The 22,872-nt window shown below is 42.5% G+C and overlaps 2 protein-coding genes across 6 annotated transcripts in view; both read left to right on the top strand.

Moving 5' to 3' along the window:
- Positions 1-2,654, top strand: part of CRAMP1 (cramped chromatin regulator homolog 1) — a 40,965-nt gene extending 38,311 nt beyond the window's left edge. For all 5 annotated transcript variants that reach the window (XM_081170315.1, XM_081170313.1, XM_081170317.1 and 2 more), the window contains exon 21: positions 765-2,654. In XM_081170315.1, coding sequence (XP_081026441.1) covers positions 765-929 — 165 coding nt within the window. In that variant the 3' untranslated portion in view covers positions 930-2,654. The remainder of the gene's footprint in view (positions 1-764) is intronic.
- A 5,158-nt stretch (positions 2,655-7,812) lies between these two features.
- On the top strand, positions 7,813-22,808 carry JPT2 (Jupiter microtubule associated homolog 2). The gene is made up of 5 exons (XM_081170119.1): positions 7,813-7,973; positions 15,949-16,097; positions 17,269-17,411; positions 18,350-18,407; positions 20,686-22,808. Exons 1-5 carry the CDS (start codon positions 7,930-7,932, stop codon positions 20,862-20,864), a joined length of 573 nt encoding a protein of 190 aa, XP_081026245.1. The 5' UTR covers positions 7,813-7,929; the 3' UTR covers positions 20,865-22,808.
- The last annotated feature ends 64 nt before the right edge of the window (positions 22,809-22,872 follow it).

Consider the following 22,872-nt stretch of genomic DNA (forward strand, 5'->3'; position numbering starts at 1 on the left):
GATTACATCAATAACTTTAGAATGCTCCCCAATGCACAGCATCACCACCAACCCACATACAAACACAGCTCCCTCAGGGAGAAGAGTTCTAGTCCTCCACTTTGTGGGTTCTTTTGTGCATTCGGGGAGCTTTTGACTTAGCAGGATTTCCAAAGCTGTGAGCTGCTCACCTGAACTCTACCTTAGTACTATAATTTATTTATCTGTTTGATTTCTTGCCTGCCACTCACCTTGTTACAATGATTTTTAAAATACAGTATTTAAAACAGTTAAAACAGATTACAGTCAAGGCAGTGGGGTGGGTCCTAAAATGAAAATCTCGGGTGTCAAAGGCCAGGTTATAGAGGTGCATCTTCAACATGGTATGAAAACTACGTAATGCATATGTCAAACACAGTAGGGAAGGAGTTCCACAGTTTAGGGGTGGCCTTTTTTCCTGAACATGTGGGTCGCCCCCTGCTGGAACATAATAAAATGCACAAATCTGCAGATTCTTCTCATGTCCCACTGTACGTCTTGCTCTCCAGAGTCTCTAAACTCAAGCATTATAGGCAGAGTAATTTGCAGAGTGTAGTCATAGCACAGATTTTGGATGTGCTCAGTGCAACATCCGGGATTTACTTTTCCCTGCTGAGTACACCCAACCTGGCCTATGTTCAGTTTAGCTTCTCCAGACTTTCTGATATGGCCAAGCAAAAGTGGCAAGACCTAAACTGTAAATAACCTACCCTCTCTTTTCTCCCCCATCCCTTCTTTGCTTCTAGATAGTAGATTCTCAGCTGGCTTGCATGATGAATGAGAACAGTATAGATTACATATCTCGTTTCAACGACCTTGCCCAGGAGCTGTCAATACCTGAGCCAAACCGCCGAGAGATCCACTTTGATGGAGGAAGTGATGGCCCTCCCATTGGTGACCTCTCTCAGTGAGCACATTCACCCAGCTGGCTGGTGGAAACCATTGAACTAGCTATGTAACCTGGAGAGAAGTGATGTCATAGCTATGCAGTGGATACTTTTGTTGTCCTGACTAGAGCATGCCTCATAAGAAGATCAGTGTTGTCTTCAACAGTCTACAGTTCCTGGAATGTGCAATATGCTAGGAACAATACAACTGGGAGCAGTATTATAGGAAATGACATGTGTAAGCTGATTACAGTACTAGTGGAGTTTACAAGACAGCCCTGGGTTTATGCTCTGGGCAAGAAATCCCACAAGCTATGTTTTTATACAGTAAACCAAACCCTTGCTGTCATATCCGCATTTAAGCTGGAGGGTGGGGGTCATAAGATGGTATGCTATTTTTTTATCTTTTTTTAAAAAATGAATAAATGAATAAATATACTCCTCTCTTGGTCTATCACAATTGGCATTGTTGACCAGTCAGTCAGATTGATAATTCCTTGCACTTTCCTGTCAGGCAGCAGTTAATACCACTTTGCTTTTACCAGAATTCTTTTTGATTCACTCACATTCATCAACATTCCAGCATGGCATGAAAAGCGCTGTGTCTGTTCCTACTTTAAAAATAAAAACTGGAGTAGGATCTGAGAGCCCCTTAAGAATGCTCCCTTCCTTATTCTTGTAGATGGATGTGGTGTGCCTGTGCACGTGTGTGCACACAAATATACGCACACCACCTTAACCAGCATCCCTTTGACTGATTCTGCTTGCTTGCTTTTAGTTTTTATTTCTTACAGCAAACACTTCCTGATGCAAAGGTGGTCTTACTCCCCAAGGGCTCTTATATTCCATTTTTTCTCTTGAGGACTAGAAACTTTTTCAGGAGGCTCTCTAACCTCACTCCCAATTCATTCTCTTTCCCCTTGTTAACTTCTCTGCATATTTTCCTCCTTCCCTTTTAAATATTCACTTGCTTTATCTAATGAATTCTACAAGAATAAAGCATTTTACAGTACTCTTTCCTATGACAGTAGAAAGGTAATGCTTTTACTTTGTCCAGCAAATGAGGTGAGAAAGCTGCTATTCCACTTTTGTAAAGTTATTTCCCACATGGCAGTTCAAGTTGTTCAGCTTCTTCATGAAAGCCTATATAAATTGCATTCTTTAGGATATGCTATTCACTTGTGGGTAATGGGAAACCTTTAATCAATACTAGTGTGAAATTAAGCAGATTTTTAAAAAATACTAGCTGGAACTCTGCTTTGCAAAGATGCCCTGTTCTCTGGTGATAACCCCTCACCCTTTACTGTCTTTATCAAGCATTAGATGGGAAGGTGACTTTGGAAGCTTGCCCACAGTGGTGAGGTGGTCTCACCAGAATGACTTTCCCTGGCAAAGGGACCTAAAAGTCACTGCCAATCTCCAATGGTTCCTGCATTTCTGGGACCGTATTCGGGACCCCTTTTCTGAAACTGTTCCTGAATCATTCTATCTTCAAGGGCAGTCAAGCAGTCTGCTAGTATATCTCCAAGCTCTGCATATTTGCAGAACTGGAGAGGCTGTCCTAGGTTTAAAGACTTAATTTGTGTTATATTTGTGTTCATCTCTTGAATGGCTGAGCTCATCACCTGAACAGGAAACTGTCCACAACTTCAGTTTTTGTAGAATATCAGAATCATGTATACTTTCATGGGATTATCATAGCATTGTCTTTCCCTGACATCACTGTCGTGTTTGTTTGTTTGTTTGTTTGTTTGTTTGTTTGTTTGTTTGTTTTGCAAATAATCCCTCTTTCTAGGATTCTGCCATGGTTACTTAGGAGCACACATTTGTAATACTTCAGGGCAAAAGCATTCTTGCCATCCCCTGTTACTGATTATCAGACTAGTGGTCCAGCAGTTTTGAAAGCCCCATACAGAGCTCTTTGTGTGCTGGGGCTTGCTTATTCTCTTCTAAAAGCAGACAGAATGTTTTGTAAAATGCAATGATGCATTCATGTGAGTGTGTGAAGGCTTTTCATTATAGAAGAAAATTTGGACTCTTTGTGTATGGTGATTTCTGATTATGCATTTAGCAACATGGCCTAGATACCGCTGTGCCAAAACATGTTTATTCTACCTGTCTGCATTTTTTTTGCAGGAGCATTTCAGGCAGAGCCCATTTTCTGATCCGTCCTTGAAATGTTATCAGTTCTATCATCCACAAAAGGCCTTTGTTCATATGAGACATTGCCTGTGGACATTTACGTTAATTCGTTATAGGTCTGCAGGTGTGGGTGGGTTGGTTTTTTAATGAAATCATTCTTAACATTCTGTTTCTGATGTAGGGAGCCATTGGCCCTCCAGGTGTTGCTGAACTGCAATTCCCATCACCCCTATCCATTGGCCATACTTGTTGGGACTGATGGGAGTATAGTTCAGAAACATCTGTTCTTTTTGATTATAGTCTCTTATGCCCCACCATTTCCATTCCTCCTATTGCTAAAAGGATGGATTTGTCGCAAGCTTATGAATCCCTCCATGTGCCCAGATTATTTACCAGCCTTACAGCTTAATGGGATCTGGAAATTTGTCCCTTGTGTGCTGACAGATTTACCTTCTGCTGCCATCTTCCTCCGTTTGAGAAAAGATAGAATGTTGTGTCATAGCTATTTTTATCAATGACGAGGCCTGCAGATTTTAATATCCTTTGTTGCCTGAAACAGAACCAGAGCATCAGAAAAGTAGACAGAACAAGGAGCCAATTGTCCAATTCTAAACAGTTATGTAGTAAAGTTTCTCTATCAACTCCTCTTTCTCCCAAAGTATTTTTCCCATGCAAATTCAGTTTCCAAATTCTTGCTAATCACCTTTCCAGTTTCTAAAGATAGAAGTCCATAGAGATTATAAACACTGGCCATTTGGCCTTTTATCTTGCATATAAAATTACATGAATTGTGCACTTGAAATAAAAAACCAATAATAATGTTTAACTTCCAGTCAGTAACTGCTGCTACTCTCAATGAAGCATTAGTAATGTGTCCATTTTGGAGCTTTCTGGTGTTGAGTTACCAAAGCATCCATACATTTGAGACACAACATTGATTCTAGGGCTGCCACTGACTTTTTGAATGCAGGAGTTGGTTTTGAATTGTACTGTTTCAGCCCCTTTGAACTAATAATGAACTTTTACTTAGTTTGTCTCAGAATGCATTTCAGCAAGTTTCAAACAATCTGCAAACCCAACTACTTTGAAGGTGAATTGTCCTCTTGCCTTACCTTCACATTTGCCTGAGGTTGTTCTGTGGATATAGCTGGTTTCCATTCATGAGTGAGATTCCTAAAAAACTATATGCTTCAGTTTTTTTCTGCTATCACATGGTTTGTTAACAGGTGTATTATAAATTGGTATGCTTCCTAGTATATATGCAGTGAAGAAAAATATGTCTTGTAGACCAGGGATAGGGAATCTCTGGCCTTCCAGATGTTGCTGGACGCCATCTGACATCATCCCTGACCATTCATTGGCCATGCTACCTGGGCTGGTGTGAGTTGGAATCTGATAACATCTGGAGGGCCACAGCTTTCCCATCACTATTGTAGATCCACAGAATAGGGCACTGGGAATCAGATATTAATATTCCTAGCCTGAAATTTTTTTAAAAAAGAATACAACCTAATTTATTGGCCAGATTCTGAGTGCCTGTATTGCTTCTGCATTGCATTTTGATAGGCCAGTTAACTCCTCTGAATATTTTTCTGTAATCTCTAGCATAGAACTTAACAGTAACTTCATTCCACAAAGCCCATTGAAATTAACAAAAATTTTGGAGGAGCAAATTCCCTATGAATTGTGTCCAAACAACACGGTGGTTGTTTTTTTAAAGCAAAGTTGTTTGAAGTTGGCGTTACACAACCCTTTTCATTATCTCTCTCCTATCTTTAATGCTTTCCAGCCAGCAACTTAAATCATATCAGCCAAGATGTCTTGTCCACTGACTTTTTGACTTGACAGTTGGATTTTAGTATTTCATTTTGGGTTTACTTTTTTAATCACATGCACGCATATGCACACACACAAAGAAGTTGGATACATTTGTAAGGAAAATACTGCACTTTTGAGTTACCGAGCCCTTTTAAAAACTCAATTCTCCAGACTCCCCAAGTGATCTGTAAATGCTAAACAAGTGAAAACGTTTGCAAGCACTACAGCAGTAAGTTATCATTAGTTGCCAAAATGTGATAACTGGCTTTAGAGCTTGTGGGTTTGACAGCAGACTTTGTTGCTGTATATTTTAATAATAGTTAAGCCATATCATCTAAAGGTTTTCTGTCTTGTTTTGAGATGTGAATTTGTTTTATAGATAATAAATATACATATATAGTGTATGTATAAAGCAAGAATGCCTGTCCTTAACTGATTATTTTTTTGTACCATATTGTAAATTATATTATTTATTCTTTACCAATTTTTGGAAAAGGAAAAGGTGTTTGGGTTATTTAATATAATATACAAAAGCTGTTAACTTCTTCTGTTTTCAATTTTCAATTCAACTTGTAAAGTTGTTTTTATGATTGTGCATAAATACATACTAATCCTTGGTCTAAGTCATGTGTTTGCTGTCATTTTTACCCTAAGCACTGATAGATTTTCTTCTGACTGGGAATATGACTTGAACCGCTACCTCAGTGGAACAGGGGAAAAATAAGTTCTCTAAAGTACATGTTATGTACTTAGATCTGTGTAACGGAGAACACCCATCCTTAGATTACAGGCCCTTCAAGTTACCCTACCTATTTTTATGTTTGGGGCTGAGCTCCAATACTTACATAGCCAAAATGGCACCACCCATGCATGGTATATTTGGAGGGTTCCCAAGGTTTGCAGAAGAACAATAATTCTTTTGGAGGAGAAAAATCCTTGGGGGTTCCCCCAAAACAGCCTGATGAGGACCAAGAATGCACAGTGCCCACAGAATGCTGATTGAAGAGAAACCAATAAATGAGGGGAAATAGAGCACCCTGTACAAGGGGCCATGGCTCACTGAAGGGAATCCTGAACAGGAGTTTCACTGAACACCATTTTGTTACAATTCAGTTTTAAATTTTATGGCACTCGAGGCTGGATTATTGACAACAGCAAGAAATATCTGCAGCTTGAGGAAAAAAGGGTGATGGGGGAGCATATTGTATAGTATACGGTAATCTGTGTTGCACATCCAAACTGTTAGCAGTGCACTATCATCTGCACTTGCAATTAAAATTATTCAACCCCCATTGCAAATCAGGTTTATTATCAAAATTTACAGTCTTTCAGCTGTTTGCCATGAGCAAATCATACAAAAGCAATTTAAATAGCTCAACATGATGGATGCTTCAAGTGGTTTCCCCAAATTCAGCTGAAATTGCAACACAGACTTCTCCAGTCTCACTATTATTCAACCCCCTGAACAGAATCCCACCCAAAAGCACAAATACAGCAGGTGTTGTCTCAAGCACACCTGATGCAACTAGATCAAGGGCTTCATTGTTTCTATCCGTTGTGTTGAGCTTTTTAATTGCTTTTGTTTGATTTGCTCATTGCAAACAGCTGAAAGTGTGTAGATTTTGATAATAAACCCGATTTGCAATGGGGGTCAAATAATTTCGATTGCAACTACCTTCCCTCAAAACCCCATGGTTGCATCTAAAGGCTTTACAAAGGACTGACAAAGGGCATAAATACTATGGCTAACTGGTCATCTGGATAGTTTGATTTGCAGTATGTAACTAAGTTAGGTCCATTATTTTCAGTATGTCTGCTCTGAATTAAACTTAGTTGAATACCACTCTGTATATGGGGTGGTTTCTTGCAAGCCGCTTGAGTTTCATACAAAGAAAAGCAATGTATATGTTTTAAAATACACAAATAAATGAATCCTAATAAGTGAATCTCTTAAGAGTAACTTAGCCTGCAGCCTTTTCATTTACACTCCCGCCCCAAGGTAGCAAGAAGCTGACCAGGGCTCTTTAAACCTTAAAGGCCATTGCCATTTGCTGCCTTCTTCCAGACCAATGAGCACCGGAGATATATGGAATGGCAGTCTTCTTTGGTGATCACTCGTAGCCAAGTAAGATTGTCTTCCATAAACACGATTTTAACAATGAGTCCGTAAGTGACTGGAGGCCAATTCTGGACCCACACGTCCTTCCACAGTGGGGACATTTGTTTCCGGACAGGAGTTGATCTCAGTGTGGATTTGCCAAGTGTGCCTTCCTTTTAGCACGTTTCTCCCTTGCGTGCTGAGTTCAAGTGTCTTCAAAACCCATGACACCTTTGGTAAAGGCTGTTCTCCAATTGGAGCACTCACAGGCAAGTGTTTCCCAATTGTTAGTGTTTATACTACATTTTTTTAGATTTGCCTCGAGACAGTCTTTACGCCTCTTTTGTTGACCACCAGCATTACACTTTCCATTTTTAAGTTCGGAATAGAATAGTTGCTTTGGAAGAAGATAATCAGGCATCCGCACAACATGACCAGTCCAACGAAGTTGATGTTGAAGAATCATTGCTTCAACACTGGTGATCTTTGCTTCTGGTATTAGTTCTCCTGTCTTCCCAAGTGATGTGTAACAATTTTCAGAGACACCGTTGATGGAATCTTTTGAGGAGTTAGAGATGGTGTTTGAGGAGTTAGAGATGGTGTCCATGTTTCACAAGCATATAGTAAGGTAGTAGTACAATAGCTTTGTAAACAAGCATTTTGGTTTCCCTGCGAATGTCCCGGTCCTCAAACACTCTGCACTTCAATTCACTCTGCCCGCGCTTGAGGCATCTCGCCCCTTCTTCCCGCCCCCAACCTTGTATTGCGCTCATTGGGCACAGATCACCGAGTCGTCGGTTGGTTGGCTGGCCGTGAGCGGCGGCTCCAACGGCCAATCGGCTTTTAAAGACCGCCCGGGAGCCCTGCCTGAGGAAATCAGAAGCGCGGGGCTCCAGCTCCGCTCGCAGTTGAGGAGCGCGTTGCTTAGCATCCGCTAGGCCGTTGGTCGCCGCCGTTCCCGCCACCATGTTTCAGGGACCCGAGACCGACTCGGGGAAACCCAGCTCGAGGTAAATGTGCTCGTTCCTCTGAGGAAGAGCGGCCTTCGCTTCGTGGGGGGGCGGGGGCGGGGAGGAGACGCCGGACGCCGGGGTCCCTCGCTCCGTTTCCCGCCCTTGTGGCTGAGGGGAGGCTCAGGGGCGGAAGCTGGTGACTTGGCGGAGCCACCTCGCTGCAAACGAGGGGGGGGGGGATAAAGAGAACGCCGTTTTTTAAGGGCATGTTGTGGGTTGTAAAAGCAGACCGAGGCGGACGCTTTCGATTCGAATTAAAGCCGTGCGTTTCCAGTTCGGCCTCGCTGCGCTTTGAGAGTGGGGGTGGGGGTGTGGCAGTATGCCGGTTCAGGTAGGAGGCCTTCTGGTGCCGTCGGAAACCGGATTTCTTACCTAGCGCTGAGGCTGCATTATTTTGCAGGCATACATGGGAGTAACCCTGATGAAACTGCCTGGCTTGCTTCTGAGTAAAAGACTTCTGTAAGGGGTGTGGCGGAGGTTTGAGGTTTTTTCCGTTTTGTTTTAAAGAGAACAAAAGCTTTTATGGTGCCCGCCCTTTTCACTAGCCTGCTCAAGCAAAATAAAGGAAGGTTATACTTATATTTTTGGGTGGTGTTTTATTTTAAAAAATGTCTTGCCTGTCTCTTTCCCCCCAGCAGAAAAACTTAAGGTGACTGACGAAAGTTTTAAATACGGAATCTGAATACACCAAATCAAGGCAACAATGCTGATCCACATTGTTTGGCAGTCATAAGGATTCTAGTGATAATGTATGGTGCTGTTTCTGAACTCCCCTCTGAAATGGTATACTGTATACGTAGATGGAAACTTAATGCGTTCGCACCCAAAATGCTGTATTAAACATCCCAAGGCCTGTCTGAGAAAGAAAGTATAGCACTGATGCCTAGAATTAGCTTTGTTGTGGTTGCAACTGGAGTATTCGTGATAAGGTGCCCTGCCTTTCTTCTGCTTCCTCTGGCCATGCCCGTGTGTGGGTGGAATGAGTTGGTTTTGATTTTGCCTATTCTTGGAGGCTATAAATGGATTTGTCCTTGTCTGGAGCATGTATTGCATATAAATGAAATTGATTCAAGTTACCGGGAGAGAAGAAACCAACTGCACTGAGTTAGACCTCTTACTACTTCCACTGGATCTCATTTTTATCTGTGTGTAGTGTAGTAATCACTTGGATTGCTTTGAATGCTGAACTCCCTTTGTGAATTAACCACCCCATGTGTGTGTGAGAGAAAGTGTTATGCTCATTTGACAATTCATTTATATGTCACATTTATTGTGCAAAAACACACAGCTTTTATTGGTAGGTCCCTATAATTTCTGACTGTCCTCACCTAAGAGACTTGGGAGTTGCTGAAACCTGGCTGCTCATAGGCTTCTATTCAGTTCATGCAAAATGTTTTCCTAAGAGAAGACTGTTTGCCACATAACTCAATATATGATGCAATATGGCCTAGATGATGTCGGATGTACTGACTGCCCTACCCAGGTCTTCCAAATAAATACTAACTCTCTACTAGACCACATTGGGTCTTCTCTGAACTTTGTTTGCTTTGTCTGTCCATGTGCATTGCTTTGTATGCAGAACACTTCTGGTGCTTATAAGCTGGAAGACTCGGAACACTGGTTTCTATAATGGCAGTGGAACTATTGTAGCAGCGATGGTTTTACATGCTAAGGTAACCTTCCCCAGGAATCTAGTCAAGAGTTGTAGTCTAAAACATCTGGTGGGTGCCAGTTAAGGGAAGACTGCTGTAGGGATAGCATTCAATTAGTAGCTCCAGTGTCCAACCCCAAGTACCACCAACTCTATTCATATCAGTAGCTATGCTATAAGGTACAGAGTTGTGTGTATCTGAAGAAGTAATGCCTTTAAGTATATGATTTGTTGGCATTTAGCGTGTGTGTGTGAGAGAGGGGGGGGGGAGAGAGAGATGGGCTAGTCTCCCACTTCACAATTACCGTATTTTTCGCCCTATAGGACGCACCGTCCCATAAGGTGCACCTAGGTTTTTTTTTGGGGGGGGGAAACAAAGGGAAAATAATTATTTCCCCCCCGGGCTGGGGCGGGGGAAGCTCGAGCTTCCCCCGACCCTAGCCCCCAAACAGGCAGCTCTCTGCAAGCCGTGGGAGGGCTCCCGCTGCTTGCTGAGATGTGCGCGAAGCCTGGACGCGCTGAGCTCAGCGCGCACAGGCTTCAGCATGCAGGCAACTCTCCGCAAGCAGCGGGAGCCCAGCGCTGGGCTCCCGCTGCTTGCGGAGAGGTGTGCGAAGCCTGGAGAGCGTGAGGGGTCGGTGCGCACCGACCCCTCTCGCTCTCCAGGCTTCAGCGAAAGCCTCATTCGCCCCACATTTCCCCTTCATTTTTGGAGGGGAAAAAGTGCGTCCTATAGGGCGAAAAATACGGTACTTAATCTCAAAGTGGTCCTGATTGATTGCTGACCTAAACTTCAATGCAGCTGCTTAATCTCCAAAATAAACATTGAATATTTTAATTGTACATGGATTGGCGATTAGAATTGTAAGTACCTATATATTTCTACTATTGCCATGATATGTAACTTCATGGAGGTGGATCAGTCTGTTGAGATTTGAATAACAGACTCATTAGCACTCCTCCTCCTCCTTTTGGAGGTTTAATAATTCATGCCACCCAGTGTTTCAGAATAGATTTTTGCTGTAGGAGGTGGCTGCTGTGCTTAAAGGGCACCAGACCGCACTGTCTGGTATGATTTTTTACAGGAAGGCTCAGTTGTGACACCAGGCTCTGTTTTCCAGAAGCCAAAACTCACTTCGAAGTCAACATCTTGCTGTGTTCCTCTACCTTTAGAGAGTTTTGCTTCTTGCCAGAGACATAAAATATTAATTCTAAAACTGCCTATTAATCTCTGCTTCAACCAACCTAGAGTTCTTGACTTTTCTCATGAAGCAATAACCTTGGAGAAAACCTGGATTCTGTATCTCCTCTCCTCCTCCATCCCCATAACTTAGACCAGCATATGTAGACAGACTTTGATAACAATGGATTACTTAAATCAAATCTTGCCACCTGAACACACACTGATTAGAAAGTAGTGTTTCATTTGAGTGACATCATTATTTTGGATATCAGTGATTAATTTTTTTTTAATTGCCTAGATGCCCTTTTGCACAAGGTGACTCATCAAAATGTAACAATATATGCATACTGAATTAGTGTCAGGAAGAATTTTGAAATTTAGAGGATTTTTTACATTATCAGAATGCTCAAGGAACTTACTCCTGGTGTTTGCAATACTGTGAGGACATCATGCTTATTGAAAGCACAAGGGATTGGGATTGAATTTTCTGACTCAGAGCTCAGCCCTGGAATACATGAGGTAAGAGATTTAAGAAGAGCCTGCTGGATCAGGGCAGGGGCCGACCAGATGCCTGTGGGAAACTCACAAGCATAATTTGAGCACACAAGAACTCTCCTCTCCTGTGGGTTTCCAGCAACGGGTAATCAAAAGCGTTGCTACCTCCAAGTGTACAAGCAGAGCATAGTCATCATGGCAACTAGCCCTAGATAGTCCTCACCTCCATGAATTTCTCCAATCCTTCAAAGCTATCTAGGTTGATGGCCATCACTGCCTCCTGTGGGAGCAATGGCTGTAGTTTAACTGTTGTGAATCTTCCAACATTAAGCTTCATTAGATGTCCATGAGAAAATCTTGTCTCTATTCACTTTCTTCATCTTTGCTTCGTCCAAGTTAACAAATTTGTGGTCCACAAGAGGATCCCTCCCCTTATTCCTTGATGGCTAAGCTTCCTGAGGAGACCTTGGTGAGGTACTGGTTCAGGCACTGGGATCTACAGAGGCAAATAATTCATTCAACTTCTCCATATCCTCCTTTCACATTCCTTTTACTACCTTGTCATCCAAGGTTCGAACTGTCTTCCTAGATGGTTTTGTGATACCAATTTATTTAAAGAACTCCTTCTTGGTCTAAATATTTTTAGCAGTACGCTCCTCAGAATTTTTTTAAAGCATCCCTTACTTGCACTTTTTTGCTCAAGTTTTGTTCCTTTTTGTTCTCTTCAGAATTGTGTATGCAGTAGCATTTCCAGCTAAAGAGGAACAGTCTGCCACTAACTTCATAGGATATGGCAAAGAAGAAGAAATGGGTTCTATATGCAATACAATAATCACATCAATAAAACTTCAGATGTAAAAAATAACTAAAATCATCAGTTATTAAAGAGCAGCAGAGTTCTGTATTAAAAGTCTATTTAAAATGAAAATATTTCAGCCTGGGAGACAGTATGAAACCTTGTCTCCCCATTGGATGGAACAGCAATCTCTCAGCATCACCTTCTGGGACTGTTCTTCCAAGAATGTAAGGAGCCACTGTAAAACAATATGCCAGTCTTCCCAGCTTCCTCAACAAGATAGTGTTTCATCACCAAGGTGACTAAGGCACTTTCCATTCCAAGGAGAAACCTTGTACAGAGTTTGTACAGATATTTCCTAATAGTTACAGTGGTGCCTCGCAAGACGAAAAGAATCCGTTCTGTGATTCTCTTCGTCTAGCGGTTTTTTCCTCTTGCGAAGCAAGCCCATTGACGGATTAGCGGATTAGCGCTATTAGCACTTTTAGCGGCTTATCGGATCAGCTGATTAGCGGCTTAGAAAAGGGGGAGGGGAAAAAACCCGCAGGAACTCGCAAGACATTTTTGTCTTGCGAAGCAAGCCCATAGGAGAGTCGTTTTGCGAAGCACCTCCAAAACGGAAAACTCTTTCGTCTAGCGAGTTTTCCGTCTTGCGAGGCATTCGTCTTGCGGGGCACCACTGTACCTGGATCTAAACCTTACTACTTCAGGAGGGAATTCATTGCAGCCTCTTTCCAGGACTGTAGGAACCACCCCCTTTCCTCAAGCAATTTGGGATTTGTGTGTCAACTAGTGTCAAACAGCCTATATTTCTGAAAGGACTTGTGCTCATTGTATGATGCTTTCTTTCTGAATTTGTTTCTGCTTCTTGAAAATATTCATGCAGAATTTGCAATGAAAACCCTCTCTGTTGTGTATACAATGTGTATCTTCAGTCAGGCACACTCATGTTACTGTTGCAATGCTTGGAACTGTGGTGTTGGAAAGGTGCCTAAATGTGTAGTTCACTGATCTCAGATATGATACTGACACTTTTAATCAGAGAGCCTTTTGTGGTCCAAAATGCAATCTTCAAGTATTTATTTTCATTTATTTTGTTTTTGCATTTATATTCAACGTTTCCTCCAGGGAGGTTAGGGGGGCGTATTTGGCTCTCCCACTCCCTATTTTATTCTTTCAACAAGCCTGTGATGCTGAGAGATGGTGATTGACCCAAGGTCCCCTTGTGAACTCAAATCCTAGTGAGGATTTGAACCCCTGAGTGATGTCCTAGTCCAACATTCTAAACCAGCCTTCACCAACACGGCCATTTGCTAGCTGGAGCTGATGGGGATTGTTGAAACCAAAGCTAAATTATTGGCACGAGACTGCCAAGCACTGCATTGTCAGTTGAGAAAGTTTGAATTTAAATTGCATGAGTGATTCTGTTTTCTCATTTTGATGAAGAGAGAGGTGATGACCACTGCAGACTTGTTTGCATTGTGGCATGTTGAAAGAAAGCAGCAGTAACTTAGAAGCAAAATGATACAGTGGAACCTCGGGTTGCGGACGTAATCCATGACGGAGACACATCTGCAACCTGCAGTGTTCGTAACCTGCAGCGCCACGTCTGCACACACGCATGACGTGATTTGGCGCTTCTGTGCATGCACAAAGCGCGATTTAGCACTTCTGCGCATGTGGCGAAACCTGGAAGTAACCCTTTCCGGTACTTTCAGGTTTCCCGCGGTCCACAACCTGAAAACACATAACCCGAAGCGTTTGTAACCCAAGGTACCACTGTATTCTTAGTTTATTCCTCCCCACCCGCACCCAACCCTTTATTCAGGCATTCCGATTGCACAGGAAATTCTCTTCCATTACTTTTGGAGAGAAAAGGTTTTATGGTCTGGAATGCCGTATAGCTGTGTCTCAAAATCTGAAAACATTCTTGTCTCCTTCTTCTTCATTTCCCCCACCTTCTTCATTGAATTAGTCTATCAACTTCCATTGTATTGTGAAATTGCTTCAAGAGTGCAAATGTTTGCATAGATATTGACTATTTGTATGTGTCAGGGGTTCAGGAGCAGAGGCAAGGGCAAGGGAGGAAACAGAGAGCGAGGGGGAGGAGGCAGAAGAAAAGATGAGTGATGACGACGACCCGAGATCTCCGAGTCTTTCCAGTGAATCAGAAGATTCACAGAAAGGAGCACCAGTGGTCAGGGCAAGGGGGGAGCCTAGGGGGACACCCCAGGAAGATAGAGCCAGAGGGGACTCAGAGGAGAGCAGTTGGAAATCGGGACCAGCGTCACAGCCAGAGAGCAGGGAAGAGGAGGAGCGCCAGAGATCAAGCGCTGGCAGCTCGCAACAGGGGGGAGGGCACGAGTCAGGAGTGGCCACACCTCCATCGGGGAGCGAAGAAACGGTCAGACGGAAAGTGGAAGGTTGGGCGCGCGCGCCAAGTTCAAATGCACAGGAAAGTGACGCAGTAGGCAGCCAGGAAAGGGAGCCAGGTCCTAAAGCCCGGCGCAAGGAGACAGGGAGTTCCGGGGGGTCGGCGTCAGAAGAATCCCGGAAGGAAGAGACCCCGGGGGGCAGAGGGACCCAGAGGAGAGCAGTCAGGCGGAAAAGGTGGAGCAGGGCTAGGATATTAAGTTGGTGCACAAGGGGCGGAGACTCAGACGGAGCTTCGCCGATCTAGCCATTAGACGTAGAGTTGCACGCAGCAGCTTGGGAATGGAAACTGTAACTCAATAAAGACTTTTACTTAATGACCGCTGGCTAGCGTGATCCTCTGTGAGCTAGGATCTTGAAGCAGCTCTGACAGTATGGAACCAGCTTGATACTTCAGTCAGCAATAGAGGGTCAAAACTTGTAGTTTTGTTGTGCATGTATTGTACTGAGTGTCTGTCCTAGCTACCTCTTATCTGGTCATTTACAATGCATTCTTTAATGTCATTTGCATTCCGTTCCCTGCAAACCTTGGCCTTGTTCTGGAATGTTTCTTTCCACAGAAAGCTGAATAACAGATTGCAACAGTCTTAACAATTTGTGTATATGCTGATGTGCTAGTCACGAAGCCTATAAAAGGGTGTGGACAAGTTTGTAAGCAGTAAATGCATGCACTCTTGTTCAGTTTGAATTTGGGTGTGGTAATGACCTCACCCAACAATGGGAAAATATCCATCAAGAAGCATCAAGCCAAACTTCTTATTGGTGCCTGATATGCTTTGCACAGACCTAGTTTGGGATTCCCCCCCCCCCTTTTTTTTTGTCGAGAAGTATGTACAGTTATAAATTATTTGCCCTCTTTAAACTTATCCTGACCATCATATTCTTTATGCATTTAAGTTAGGGGTAGGCAACCTAAGGCCCATGGGAGTTGTTTAACCGGCCCGTAAGCCGAGCCGCCTGCTCAGTGAGTCCCCACTTGCTGCGCTAAACCGGTGCAGGGCGGCATGGGGACTCGCTTCCATGGCGCTGGAAATTGCGTCTGCGCAGGTGCCGGAAATCGTGTATGCTCAGGCGCCGGAAATTGCGCAGGCACTCACAATCCAGCCCATCGAGGGATCTCTGCTGGAGTGAACCGGCCCAGGCGAGGTAAACCTTGCAGACCCCTAATTTAAGCAAAGGTTAACTTTGTAGAGAAAAAGTTAATAGAATCTGTAGGCTGACGGTATGCAACATTTGAACCATTAAGCTTTCTGCTTCCTACTAACAGAGAGTTATTTCCTTCCCCTCTCTCATAACCTTTGGATAAATCTCTCCATAGACTTGTCTGGTTGCACATTGCCTGTTTTCACTTCTATAATTCAGACTGGACGCTATCTGTGCTCGTGGCTGACTATCATTTATTTTCTGTAAACAGGGTCCTGCAACCTCCTGGAGGAAGCTCCAGCAATCTCTTTGGAAGCCCAGAAGAAGTAAACTCCTCTTTCAGGCCACACAGAATGACATCTAACATATTTGGAGGAGCTGAAGAAACTCCAAACGTTTCAAAGAGAACAAACCCTCCAGGTGAGAGTCATCTTCCTGAGAAACTATGTAAGGGAGTGGCAGGTTTGGCTTTGCCTGCGAATACATAACCTATACTTTGTCCTTCTCTATTCTAGCAGAGGTTTACCATATTGTATCACCATTGAAAGTCTCTGTATGTTTCAGACTATCCTTGTTAATCAAAGACGTGCTTAGGTTGTGTTCAGCCAATATTTTGCATGCAAGAGATGAATTGCACTGCTTTGCTAACTGATGTAATTCAGCCTAACAAACAGATGTTTTATCAGTTTGCACAATCTTACCGTATAGATTGCATCTTACAAATGTAGATTGCAAGTGTGTGCTTTGGCAGAGGGGGACCAAACCAGTAATTCAACCCTGGAAAGGCTGCATAATAAAACTTGATGAAAATGATCATTTAAATATGGTGGCAACAGATTGCAGTGCATACCACCCTCATCCAAATACCACTGTTGTGCCGAGGATGTGGTAAGATATGGTGTTTGATCTCATACCACCTAGGCTGGCTGATATTAAAAGCGCAGGTTTATAATTGATATTGGACTTCTAAACGTTGAGGTGTGTGGGATGTAGGACTCAAGCTTTCTGTTTATGGTAGTAACATATCAACTTTCAGCTGTGGTATTTAGACAGTGCTGCATTAAATAGTGGCTTAGGCAAAAGCAGTTCTTGGCACTCTCCCAGTGAACAAAGGGGTTACTTTTTAATAAATTGTATAAAGCAATTTGAACAATGGGCTTCAGTTTTAGAGCATGAAGGTGAGTCAAAATATTTCTAGAATCTTGTCCATGCATGTTCATTTCCATACTGCTGGCGTCTGCATCCACTTGCAAACTCTGTTGCAGCATATAGCTGTTCTTATTGCAGTATTGTGTCACATTGGAAATCAAGTGGAATAAACGTTCCTGGAATGATCCCATGCATAACAAATGCTAGTCAGTGCTAGCTGGGCAGCTTGTCTAGCAGTGGAACCTTTTACACATTACACATCTTCAGAATAGTTTTGGTTGATTCCCAGCCTATTAGGTTAAAAGTCAGTGCACATTGTACAGGGAATTAAAAATACAAACAATGCTGATAATGGACTGACTCCTGGAGCTTATCATGAGCTACCTGGAAGAATCTGAAGGAGAAGTTCTTAGTAACTTCCATTAGTACTGCTGTCTTGCAGGTGGGAAGGACAGTGGAATATTTGAGGACCATAAACCTAATCCTTCTCGTCATCTTACAAATCCACCTGGTGGAAAAACAAGCAATATTTTTGGGTCTCCACAGCCTGTCGACATTGTCAAAGCTCACCCAAACAAACCCAAGGTATTGTAGATTTTGCCCATTTCCTTTTCCTTTTTTCTTTTTAATAAAGCCACAGAAGAACTCAGATCAGATCTTAGGAAGAACGATCTGTGTAAATGAAGCAGCCATGCATTCATTTGTATAATTCAGGTTGCTGAATCTGGGGGCCCTTGATATGGAATTGAAAAGCTTTTGATTCATTCCATTCATTCCTGATCATGCTGTCCCAGCCTTCTGTCCACTGTAAAGTGTTGAATTAGATTGCACATCTATCTAGTAGAAATGTTGGCCACTGTGAGATAAGGATGCTGGACTAGATCAGCCCAGTGGCCTGCTCCAGCAGTCTCTTAAGTTCTTATAATAAGCAGAATCCCTTCTGCCTCATGTGTGGAAAACAACCCTGCAGAAATGCTAGCTACTATTAGTTTCTGTTTGCCACTGTGCAGCTGCTTAGACTCTGTTTACATTCCAGAGACATTCCAGGCTGTTTGAAGTCTCACGGAAGACAGGAGACGGATGTGACGTTACTGGTTTCCTGTTCCTTTGTTTAGTTCAGTTGCTCTCTGCCTTTCACAGAGAGAGGATGTGTTTTCTGTCTGCAAAGTAAGGAATAAAGTATAGCGATGTAGCCATAAATCTCATCACTTCTGCGTGCTGCTTTGATTCTCTGCTGAATGGGAATGTGCCTGGAGCCTCATCAAAGGCTCAGGTCATTAATCACGTCGCAGGGCATTTCCGAAGGACTCGGCTAGAGAAAGATGAGCTTTACCAGCTCGGTCGAACGCAGATTCCAACAGCTACGTGCTAGAAGTTCTGCCCTTCAAAAAAGAGAGTGGTAGCAGAAATTGCTTGCCTTTCTTGCTTGAAGGAAGCCTAAGCAAACCTAGAGTTGCTTTTTTTTAAAGGGGCAATACATTCCCACAGAACTTGGTTTTTTAAAAGTGTTTTTCCCCTTACAGGATCATGCTGTTATCCTGAATGACAGAGGGGATGTGCCACAAGAACTAAAACCCAAAGGTAAGTGGAACACGTTTTCTGGGAAGCAGAAGATTTCCAAAGCGTTGGTTGTCTTTTAAAACTAGTATGAAATCAAAACAGAATGAAAAGCTAAGAGCAGAATGAAAAACATTTTCATACATATAAAAGTCAGGTGTAACACATCTGATCCACTGAAAGACGCCAAAAATATCTAAAACTCTCCAGACTAAGGGACAAAAGCCAGGGTATAAAGAAACTTTCTTATCTGGTGCCTGAAAGAAAATAGTGATAGTGTCAGGCTGTAGGTCACTTTGGGACACTTCTCTGTGTGTCAAAAGTAACAAATAATAATAATAGTGTGTGCAAGCAAGACTTCTGTGGCTGATCTTGAGGCCCCAGAAAACTCGTAATTGTAGGCATTCTGTCAACTGCAGATGCCTAATACAGCTTGTGGGTGGCTATAGGGAGACAGGATCTAGACAAACATCGAGGAACTTAACCTATCTTTTCAGTATATGTGGGATGAATAAAATTCCCGGGAGGCTTGTTAAAATGAAATTTATCAGAATCCACACAAAAAACACTTTTAGGTTGAAGAGGGTTTTTTTTTATTTTCCAAAGAAACCAATCTTTGGTATGTTAACTTTCTAATGGAAAAATGACTTGGTCAGCTGCTGGCTCTGTCAGCAGCTCCTTAGATGCTAGTTACCAACAATTACAACATTCAGTGTCATAAGTAGAAAAGCAAGAAGCTCTTTGGAATGAACTAAGAGTCCTTTAAATGCTTCAGCAAAATAGTCAAAGATTCTTCAGAAATCTTCAGCTTTACAACAGCTTGAATTTGAGCTGAAATATTACTGAGAATTTTTTATTTCTGTCACAAGAAATTGAATATGAAAATGCACCTCTGACTGCAATTTTTAAATATATGGATGTGAGAGTGAAATGGATTTGAAGTGGGTTTGCTTGGCTTATTTTGTGTGTGTGTACAGTACAACCTCAACTACCACTGCCCCTACTTGCGAGCAATCCAACTCATAAACGCAGCAAACCCGGAAGTAAATACTGGGTTTGCTGCAATTCGTGCACATGCAGAAGCAGCTGCCGCTGTCTGCACATGCGCAGAACGGCACTGTCGCTGAATGCGCACACACAGAACGGCACTTCTCCCAGCGACCCGGATCGACTCACGAATGGACCTTTAGAACGGATTCCATACGTGAGTAGAGATTCCACTGTACCTGTCAAGAGTTACAATTTGAAGAGATCCCTGCATCTGAATTCCCTTTAAAAAAAACCCTATATCTTCTAAATTTTATAAAAAGCATTCAGTGCATCTTCTAAAAGTACAGAATAGATTCTCCACAATTCAGTCTTCCTATAACTATATGAGAATATTCTGGAATGGGTTGCTATTCTGCTGGATGCCAGAGCTAAGCCTGAGACAAATAATATGTATCTGATCTGAGCTATCTACCAGTGTGTATTACCATCTCCTAAGCTAGTTGTCTGAGATTACTTCTACTTACTTGCTGATTATTATACAGTCGGTAGCACTAACCTTGTGCCAAGTCATTCCCTCTGCCATGAATTCATGGCTTAAGCTATACTTTCTCTTGGATATGGCTTACCACTAAGAAGTAGATGAGCATAGTTCTTGATGAGCTGCACAGGGCTCGGGGACCACTCTGTAGGTGACAGATTGTTCACCTGTTGTTTCTATAGGCTTTCCAGGATGGATGAGTCAAGGGCAGTATCCAATTTTTATTTGAAGAACTGTTTTTTTCTGGGGGTTTGTTTGTTTGTTTGTTATATTCAATGTTTGACACAGCTATTATTATTCCAGATCAATAAACCTAAATGAAAAGACTTGTGGAGAGAGGAATATAAGCCACAAGTATTTAGTGTGTGCCTATCTGCAGTTGTGACTGTATCTGTTCCTTAAAGGCCTAGGAATGGTCTGCACACACTTTCATAATACTTTCTTCGTGTCCCCATTATAGTGGCCTGCTCGGTGGGCTGATTAAATACATTTTTAAAGGAGTGTGTGTGCGTGCATGTGTTCAGTACTGGGTGCCCTTCCGTGCTCCTTTTAAAGCTTTTTTAGCAAAGTATTCTTGGGGAGCAGCATTTCACAATGCTTCCGCAGCACACATGACATAACTATCACCTTGTTAACATGGAAATGAAGTTCTAACTGGGGGCTGAACAAAGTGCAGCTGGGTAAAATACATGTAATGCAAGCTATAATTGTCATAAGACTGGGTGAATATTCTGGCATGGCCACCTGACAACATATCTTAATTTACAATTACAGAAGACCAAAGACCACAGGTGGAAGATACAAGTGAAAAGAGAGAGCCACAGAAGAAGGAGAGCACCAAAGAGCCTGGACCCAAAATGGATGATCATGAGCCCAGGCTGGGGCCACGGCCACGATCACACAACAAAGTCCTCAACCCTCCTGGGGGCAAATCCAGCATTGCCTTCTATTAAGGAAAGTGTTCTCTTCCCTTCCCCCTCCCCACAATGGAGTCAGCACAGAAACAGTTTTCAAGGTTTGAACCAGAAATTTAGCCTCCTGCTGCTTGAAGAAAGAGCCACTTAGTGGTTTGGCATATTCAGTATGTGGCAGAAGTTAGCTTGAGATTCTCTGGCTTTTAAAGTTGCAGAACAGACTTCTGAGAGTACCCTGATCTCATGCACTTCTGAGGCAGAATATTGCTTTCTTGATGCACAGATTAGGTATTATAGCCCTGAGGGGATTTTATTTGTGCTAAATAAGGAGGAAGGCTGGTCTAAACTCTGACTAAAGATCTTCCTGAACTGTGGACTAGAACTGCCCTTTGTCATCTTGTAAGGGAGAACCTTACTAAGCAAGCAGATCCTCTTCTGGAGAGTAATTGTAGTCAAAATGTATTGTGCAAGAATTCATTTTTTGAACTCTTGAAAGTGGAAGGTGCATGTTGAATGACAATATACTTGCAGTTGTGGGTGGCATGGAATGATCTGAAAATTCAGCCAAACCACTCTTGTCTATAATCAGACCTTGAATCTTGTCCAATGAGATGGTTAAGAATGTAGTGTTCTACCCCATAATTAGCCTCCAACAGAAGCTGTTTGTACTCAAGGTTCTTTCTGCCCTATAAGTGTCTAGTCTTATCTAATTCTGTGCTGACTCTGTTAGACTATTTGCCTTCCTTCCTTATTGACCACTTCGTCCTATAATTTGGATAGTTTTCAACTCCTCTTCCCCAGAGACAGCACCTTTAACTATGCTGAGTGAGGCTGCAGCTGCTTTGCTGCCCACCTTATTCTTCTAGTTCTCCTCACCTTGCCCACCACCAGTACTTCAAAATTAAAAGTCCTGATTGTAGCAGGCAGAGGAAAACCTGGAGAAAGGCTGCAGAGGTTGGAGCCCTGGTTATTGCAGTTGAAAGTATAAATAACATATTGGTGACCCCATCTGGAAGCACAGACTATCCCACCTGGTTACTTCTTTGCATTGTAACTGCCTTGAGACTTCTGTTTGTCTCTTTCACTCACTCCATCCAATTGGGGATGGTTCCTGGATTTTTGCAATACAATACTCCTGGTGCAAAGACTTCAGATTTTTTTGCAATAACTTTGTATTGTTTTCTGGGATTTCATTATGTGGGTTTAGGGGGTGGGAGGGGCTCTTAAACTTCATGTGTTTAGATTCCTGACCAGCTGTACTTTAAGACTTGTTCTTTTTTTAAAACATCAAGTGCAGTGGCTTGCCTTTAGAACTCCCATTATATATAGTTCATCAGGCTTGCCAAAGAACTAGTGGCCTTTCTTGCAAAATGGCTCTAGGTACCAGCAAAAAACATTTTGCAAATGGGTTCTGAGAAACAAGCTCTGTGCCAGATATTAAAAGTAGCTTGGAGTTCTGTCCAAGTTATTGTTTTGACTAAAAACTCACCTCTACTGGGGAAGAAAAATTCTTCATTGCCATTCTTCAAGAATGTGCAGCACCTCAAAAGAAAAAGGGGGAAACCCCACAGTAGAACAGGGAATAAGAAGAGTTTGGTGTGGGGTGGATGTTGAGCTTTGTGGTGGATTTGTTCTAAAAAGGTGCAACATGGGAAGAGTTGGCTCAAACTTGCTTCTCTGACACTATTTGCATTGTGTTATGGACTTCCTCTTGTCTAAAGCATCAAGCTTTACCTGGGGCTGAAGTATTAAAAGGTGCATTTTCACCAGTGCCTCTGTTTTGGATAGCAGTTTTCCAGCAAAGCCTTAAATTATTACTCATTTAATTATACTTGTGCCATTATTTTTCTCAAGGGGTGCCTGGGGAGTACACTACGTATCCAGAAAGGATGCTTTTAGTATTAAAAAAAGGTGGGGTTAATGAAAATTCAGAATGTGTTGAATCATGTACTACTCAATAAACAGCTGCATTTTGTCACTTCATTATCGTGTGCCAAGGCTGTGAGTCCTAATAGTGTTCTTTTGTGTCTTAAATCACCTTGTGTGT

Source organism: Podarcis bocagei, assembly GCF_964188305.1.
Source record: "Podarcis bocagei genome assembly, chromosome: 14".
NCBI classification, from domain to species: Eukaryota; Metazoa; Chordata; class Lepidosauria; order Squamata; family Lacertidae; genus Podarcis; species Podarcis bocagei.

Bases quoted from the DNA above. Each gene is read 5' to 3' on its own strand.
- JPT2 (XM_081170119.1), top strand. From the start codon at position 7,930: ATGTTTCAGGGACCCGAGACCGACTCGGGGAAACCCAGCTCGAG. The intron at 7,974-15,948 runs GTAAATGTGCTC...TTCTGTAAACAG, and splicing joins TCGGGGAAACCCAGCTCGAG to GGTCCTGCAACCTCCTGGAG. The intron at 16,098-17,268 runs GTGAGAGTCATC...GCTGTCTTGCAG, and splicing joins AAAGAGAACAAACCCTCCAG to GTGGGAAGGACAGTGGAATA.